This window comes from Vanessa atalanta, chromosome 15 (assembly GCF_905147765.1).
Source record: "Vanessa atalanta chromosome 15, ilVanAtal1.2, whole genome shotgun sequence".
NCBI classification, from domain to species: domain Eukaryota; kingdom Metazoa; phylum Arthropoda; class Insecta; order Lepidoptera; family Nymphalidae; genus Vanessa; species Vanessa atalanta.
Genome location: NC_061885.1, coordinates 5,537,925 through 5,545,904, shown reverse-complemented (window position 1 = coordinate 5,545,904; position 7,980 = coordinate 5,537,925). Strand labels below are relative to the sequence as shown.

The 7,980-nt window shown below is 30.4% G+C and overlaps 1 protein-coding gene across 2 annotated transcripts; it reads left to right on the top strand.

The window, feature by feature from the left end:
• Positions 1 to 2,251: 2,251 nt before the first annotated feature.
• Positions 2,252 to 6,974, top strand: LOC125069190. 2 transcript variants are annotated; one of them, XM_047678593.1, is made up of 6 exons: positions 2,252 to 2,450; positions 2,821 to 3,293; positions 3,367 to 3,522; positions 4,183 to 4,276; positions 4,869 to 4,953; positions 5,797 to 5,965. In XM_047678593.1, the coding sequence occupies exons 2-6, from the start codon at positions 2,895 to 2,897 to the stop codon at positions 5,831 to 5,833; spliced, it is 771 nt and encodes a 256-aa protein (XP_047534549.1). In that variant the 5' UTR covers positions 2,252 to 2,450; positions 2,821 to 2,894; the 3' UTR covers positions 5,834 to 5,965. The 2 variants fall into 2 exon arrangements, with proteins under 2 accessions (XP_047534549.1, XP_047534548.1); XM_047678592.1 differs by lacking the exon at positions 4,869 to 4,953 and having other exon boundaries at positions 2,254 to 2,450; positions 5,797 to 6,974.
• The last annotated feature ends 1,006 nt before the right edge of the window (positions 6,975 to 7,980 follow it).

Genomic DNA, 7,980 nt, shown 5'->3' with positions numbered 1-7,980 from the left:
GCAAAGCCATGCACGCCGATTATGTACTAAAATATTTAACACGGGATTTCGAATTCATAGCTAAGCTAAGTTGGTATAAATGGAAATCTATTGTCCCATGGTATAGACTTATTACCTTAAGATTGCATTCACTATGCAATTGGATGGTTTTGAAGTTTATTATTCATGATTAGTATCAATTATTTATACTTTACGTAGATATAACAAAAGCGTATAATAATGTACTTAGATAAAGATAGTTTATTACAGAATCGGGCGTACTCCAGGGATAGCAATTTGTTCTTGTTTTTATTATTCAAAGATCGTTTTTTGTATGGTTGAGATCTGCTATATTGTTACACCTACGAGTCTAAATTGTTAGAAAAGTAGATGAAATTCTTACTGTCTTAAATTACGTGAACTCAGTGTTTAATGACATGCATTCATCAACTGAAAGTGTGTAGAATGAGGGGTGATGCAAAAACCAGGGATATCCTTGCCCATATTATCATGTGTTTATCTGAAAGTTGATATCTGTAACATCTTTAGGCATAGAATGACGACTGAAAAAGGCATAGAGCCATCTTCGTATCCAATTCGTTGACAAAAGAAAAAGTATTTTAATCTCACCATAGTCGAAACCATATTATATGGAATGAATACCTCGTAGAAGGAGGCCACCACTCTCTCTTATCTCTCGCGTGATATATATCGCATGGAACAGTGATATATATGCTTAAATAATTAACGAGCAGATCTGCGCAAAATGGTTAATCTATCTTAGCCTTACTACCGGAACAAAATCCTACCACCTGGACAAACCTATTATCTGGTTTTACTTAATTCGAAAATATCGATTCATTTTTCTATAAACAAAGCGAATTCTGAAATTGAATCACAATTTTAACTAGAGTGTGGTGGTCGAAATAAATGCTATAGGTATGCACTTAACTGCATGGATCCATTGCATTCCATAGGAAAATTATTAAGATAGAGCGCAGAAATTTAATGACAATCTACGTAGTGGCAACAGTGAGCAGTAATTCATCGGGAAATCGGGTGGCACTGATATATATATAGTACAGAATTAAAAGTTATGGCTATTCTGTAAAATACTTATTATTGCTCATTAATATATATTTCTGAAAAAAATGGTTACAGAACTCCATCAAATGGATTTCAGTAAATTTGGCTGGTAATATTTGTATTTCATTCATTTTCCATATTGAAAATCACCATTCAATCACTCATTATCACTATGTATATTTAAAAAAAATAGTAAGCATTATTTTTTTAGCATTAGCAGCCTGTAAATTTTCCCACTGCTGGGCTAAAGGCCTCCTCTCACTTTGAGGAGGAGGTTTGGAGCATATTCCACCACGTTGCTCCAATGCGGGTTGGCGGAATACACATGTGGCAGAATTTCGTTGAAATTAGACACATGCAGGTTTCCTCACGATGTTTTCCTTCACCGCCGAGCACGAGATGAATTATAAACACAAATTAAGCACATGAAAACTCAGTGGTGCCTGCCTGGGTTTGAACCCGAAATCATCGATTGAGGTTCAGATTCGATTCAGGTTAAGATGCACGCGTTCTAACCACTGGGCCATCTCGGCTCATAAAAAAAAAAGTAACATAGCATTATATTATTATATTAAGGTTGTTAAATTTATTCTAATAAACGTTAAAAATACAATAAAAACAATGTATTTATAGATATGACAAAATATCTGCTATATATCGCTTTACATACAAGATATATAATACTTATTATATTTATATCTGTTAAAACATGACGAATCATTTGTGAATCGTCATTTTAAATTCCTTATTGCTTTTAATCTCCTCGAAAAAAATATTAACTGGTTTTGGTAATGGATTTTGTAATTTGCTGTCTTTTTTAAATATTCCTCCTCGCTTCTCTGACTGTACCTCTAAATGAAGGTGAAAGAGCATTTATAAGTTTAAATACTACTACTATATATGTAGTTAATTATACGACAAGGAAAGACTTATGAGTGCTCTTTTGCCTTAATTCCGTCTTTACAGACTGAATTCGCTGATTTTTTTTACAAAGTAGGTAGGTAGAAAATCTTTATGGTAATCGGTATTCTATATGGTATGTTACATTTAAAACAAATTATGACAGTAGGAATATGCTAGAATTTTATAATAGCAAATTATTTATTTATTGCTTATAAAATATTGTATATTTAAATTAAATTTTAAATAAAACTATTATCTGGCAACTATATTATCGTCAATATTTGTTGACCAGCGACACTGTCTGCGACAGAGACAGTCTAAAATGTCATCTGATTCTGTTTTGTACATATAATTTTAATAGGTAATAAGTGTCTGTGTTTCAAACTCGTTTCTTTAAAAGTGTCTTTATAAAATATTGTGTTATTTAAAATATATGTTGATTATATTCATCGAACTTATGTATAAGAATATTGTTTGACGTGGTAAGTTCTTTTATTTAACAGTTTTCTAACATTATCCTTCGTTAAATGCACAAAAATTGCACGTCCATCTCATAATTCCTCTCTTGCATGCAGCCTTAATTTGAAAAGGACATGGATTCTACACCAGGTTTGTTTAACATAACTTGCAGTACCCTGTGTACCTGATCACACCTTTGATAAATTTTATTATTATTTAAAAATAAATGACGTTTTAAGTTAATGTTGATAATATTTGTTTAGTAATTAGCAATTCCTACAACTAACCCACTACATTAAAAATGTATGAGACAATTTTTAAATATAGATTTTACAGCTCTTACCAACTTTAAAAATGATTTTATTTTTAAGTATTCTTTTTTATTCACTACAGATACATTTAATGAGTCTGTTTCATCAATATTAGAACGTAAAGTTCGAGGGTGGCTAAGCGGAGTAATAGACGATATGAGACGGAGCAGTCCAGTTCAGCAATGGCTAGATTCCCTGCCAGCTGATTCAGAGACTCCAAACCAAAGTGATCCTGAAATTGTTGTAGACCATGACTCTAATGCCCAAGAACTAGTACAAGATTTAGCCACAAAGTCTGATGACAATAAAGCAGATGATTCTATAACAGAAAATACAGTAATAGAAACCAATCAAGAAATTATACATGATGACAAAAATTTAGATGTTCCTGGCCAAAGAGATGGATGGAAGCGGAAATCTTTAGAAAGTGGCACCCTTATAAGTACTCCACAATTAAGAAATGTTAAAAAGAAATTGCAAAGAGACCACTCAGTACAATCAGAAGGATACACACGTAGATTTAAAAACCCATTATTTAGAGATCATTCACTACAGGTATATGATTAATACTTTAAATAATATACTTACAAAGTTCACTTAAATAATAATGGTATAATATTCATTACAGTCAGATGCTAGTGGATCAAGTGGCAGTTCAGTCTTAAATGTTTTGGGGGCTAGGAAAGTAGATGCTGAATCAGTACTACTAGCACTCGGATTTGGACCAAGTGAAAAACAACAGAAATTACAAAGAATACCAGATAGATTTTTAGTACCATCAAAAGTAAGCATATACCAAATATTATTATTTGAAAAAAAGTTCTCCATGTATTAAATTTATATTCAATTTATAAACAAAATTTCATGTACCTTTATTATAAATATAATTGTCAGTTAACATTTGGATTTCTAATATCTAGTTATTGTTTTTATCACCCCCTGCCCTTTTCCCATTAATTTGGATTTTTCCTGTGCAGTGTGTGCTATGTTCTGTCTATGATTATATCTTAATTCCTTCACAAATATGTCATCTAAGTTTTTATTTCGGCTTCCTATAATATGCATACATCCACATGCATACATGTAATCATTTATGCATGTGGATTTTAATAATTGTAATCATTGGGAACATGACAGATGTTCTGTCACAAGAGTTATTTTTATTCTTCCTATTTTATTCTCATGTCACATATGTCAACATTGAAAAAAAAGTAAATGGTCACAGCATGAAAGCGTCTGTAAGTCTGTGGGGAAAAGGTTTGCAGGTTGCATATTCTACTTCGTAGCCCAACACTCCAAACCATTAAACACAAAGGATCTACAGCTTTATGCATTTTTCCCTTTAGTTTGTGATCATTTCTTGGTCTATTGTTTTTTAATATTATAGGTTTTTTAAACCTTAATCTAAATTAAAATACAATGTTGAAATTACTTTTTTTTTCAGCTTAAAGGTATAAGTACAGATAAGTTTATCAAAGATGAGCAACATTCAATGCGAATGCATGATTGTGGAGTCTTTGGGTACAGAGGTCTTACAGGTTAGTCGTAAATTGTTATCATAGTATTTCTATGTTTACTAACAAATTAATATTTAATCATAATATAATAATAAAACATGCCATACTAATTTGTACAGTTGTACAGTGTGCCTTATCATTGGAAAGGACATATTAATTTAGTACATAATTTTTTCCTTATTTACTACATACTTTTGTTTAACATAATGTGACATTATTTGCAATAGCTAATAATATTCAGTAATAAGGAAGGAGGAAAATGTAATTCTAAATGCTCAAATATAACTCGGTTGAAGCAAGATCAGATAAGTGTTTGTAGTCATTTATAGTTGAAAACCAAGGTCTATGTATAGTTTCTAATTTAAATAAATTCGAAAAATACAGATTAGATTATCATTTGTTGCTTTTAACCGAATATAGACTCAATATTCAATAATTGTAACATTATGTTAAATAAACAATATTTAAAGTAATAGTTTATTTGCTTATGGTGTCATAATATTTATTATTAATAACAAGTTGATTTATTTACAATAACATTGAGCTAATGACGATATTATCTATATAAGTAATAATATTTTATAATTGCATAATGTGCATTAACCACTAACAGAACACTGTACACCTGTTTGCCGCTTTATGAAACCATTACCATCGAGGTGTAATAGATCATATCAACTTCCAGAGATCGCAGTCCAGTAAGTACTGATGTTGTTTAGCTTATTGTGATATTAATTAATATATTTTGTCCGTGGCTTATTTGCATATTTTGTATTGATTATTTTTTTAATTAACAGGACAAAATAACTTTTTATCCTTCTTATCTCAACATGCTAGAAAGAGATAGCAATCTTTTTTAATTTGTCATAATATATTAGTTTAGAAATTGTGTACACAGAATCTCCAATAAATATAATATAGAACTGTTTTAAAATATATATATATATATATATATTTTGACCCTTTAAAGATTATATAACAATTACCCTAAAATAAAATAAGTAACAAAAAATAAGTTAAGATTTTAAATCGATTTCAAATATATTTCAAACATTTAGCTTTGGCTTACTAACCGGTTTGGCATTCACTGGTATTATTTAATGCTTTCGCGTATTTATATTAACGGGTAAATGGTAATTGTAATATATAAATAGGTACAATTTGATACTTAATTGATATTATACATACTATGTTCAAGTATTATGTAATTTTCCATGACAGAAAATATAACAACGATTTCCGTTAATACACGGATTAACGATAATCGTCGACCGAAAGATGAGAAGTAAAATTTGTTTTCACTTATGGAGTCGCGTCGAATTGCCAAAACAGCTGTTTATTTTAATAATAAATATTACAATCGATGGAAGACATTAAAAAATGACTGCTATTCATTGTACCAAGTTTCAGTTTCGAGCTTGCGAATTTAATATATTTAAAATATCTTGTTTCAATATCCATTAATCTCTTTAAGAAAATATAAACTTATCTGTTTTAATTATTGTATTTCGCATGCATAATGTTAAATAAAATAATTACAGGGAATCCTCATGTTCCACCGTCGACAATTGTAGCTAAAATAATGGATTGTATCCTTCAAGACGACGTATGTCGCGAGGAGGCGTTGATGAAAACGCGTCATTCCATTGCGGACCTGCGCAACCCGGCCGCGATACACGCACATCTGACATCTCGACTGAGGAGTACTTGACTTGTGCTATCCTTCAGTCGTGTAGATTGTGTTTGTAATATCCGTGTGTTGTTTCTGTTTAAGCAGAAGCTAGTTCCGATAGAGCAATTATAATTCACATTAGTTTCGGAGGAGTATAATTACTTTCTTTTACGTATTGATTTTTGATATTAATTAACAGTCAAAAGGTACAATTCGAAGGCCATTTCTTCATAATACTAAATTATTCTATTAAAAGTAGGCTTATTTAAAACGAATAAAATCAATTTAACTTTTATGATTATTAAAATTAAATAAAGATTCAGATTTGGAAATTTTGCCCGCGTCATTTGGAAGATTATTACTCTGTAAACTGAATGTAAAGGAGAGAGATAGATAACGCGAGTTCAATTTACGCGCTACAAAATTCGATCCGTTCTTAATCTCCTTCGCTACTGCGAATTAATTTACTAATAAAAATTATAGAAAAGTGTCATTTCTCTATAGTGAACTATTAAAATTCCAGCACAGTGACGTGACGTGGTCGTGAGAAGAAAGGTTAGTTGTGTAATTATAATATGCATTCTTTAATGTATCGTATTAAAAAGTAATTATGAAAGCATGGGAACTCTGCTCGATGAATTGTCCATTGCAGCTTTGGCTTAGAACAAGAAATATGTGATGATTTGTTGACACGCAATGTAATAAAACGCAATCTATATCATATCATATGTGCAAATAGGCGGTTTGATTATCTTAAATCAATGAGTGATCGACATTCGAATTTAATATTGCCATAGTAATCCATTGATGTTTCTGATCTATGGATAAATATTGTTATTGCTTAATAATTTTGTAACATTCCCATGAAATTAAAAATAATGAATTTAGGGACTGTATACGACGAGATACTTACTATCTATGACTTTTTATAGTTCTTTCTTTAAATTATCTTTTTAAATTTCTAATCTTTTTTATGACGCTGGTGAAATTGACTTAGAAAACTGACTTAAAAAAAAAACAAGATTTTTAATAAACGTAAACAATATACTACTAACCTTTTATCAAATAATATACTTATTAGAGTAAATTAATTATACTTAATAGTTTTGACTTAAAAAAGCAATATATGATACTTATTATACAAATCAAAATAATTAAATAAATAAAATTATAATTAAGTAAGACGAATGCACAATTTTATTTGAAATTTAATATTATATTTTACATATTTGTACTTTATTCTAGTAAAACAAATTAATTATATATGTATAATAAAATGCAAAAATACATTTAGTACAACCCGTGGCATTAAAGAAACGAATAGAAAATGGCGGTTTTGACTTTAAAGATAGTATAGTCATCAAAAAAATTAAAAGTTACAATTGAAGTATAAAGACGTTTCTATTAATTACTTGCGACCATTTATGTGAGTTTTTAATAATGTGCAATGAAAACAGAAATCTTTAACAGAATTCAAGTAAATTCTATTAAATACGTTGAAACTGTGTGCGTCAAGATGAATTCAGACTGAATAGTTGAGTTAAATACTGATAATTGTTATGTATGTACACTTTAGTACACTTTAGTATAGACAGGGATAGCGTAGGGGTGAGAGCGAGCTATTTTGTTTTCTTTAATGTCATGTGTACATGTAGTAACTATATCAATATACTTAATTAAGGAGGGTACTCACTAAAGGCATCTGTGTGTAATATAACAAATTAGCTGAGTGTATCGCGATTTTTATTATATAATAGGGCCCAAGTGTGTGACTAAATGCGTTAATAGCGCGCAAAAGGAAGGCCTCTGTTTGAGACAAGAACGCCTCTGGCAAAATTGAATTTGGCGCCCCTAATGTACGAGCGAAATAAATCCATTACTTAGAGTTCGACAGAAATGTTGTGTATGTGTAATCACCCTATCGAAATGAAGTGCAAGCTCGTTTGTTTTGTACGAGCATAATATTTTATTTGCGATTCGCAGCGCAAATAAAATATTATGCTCGCAGCAGACCCTCAGCCTGGCGGCTGAAATCTGTAAAGCGTTCCACCCA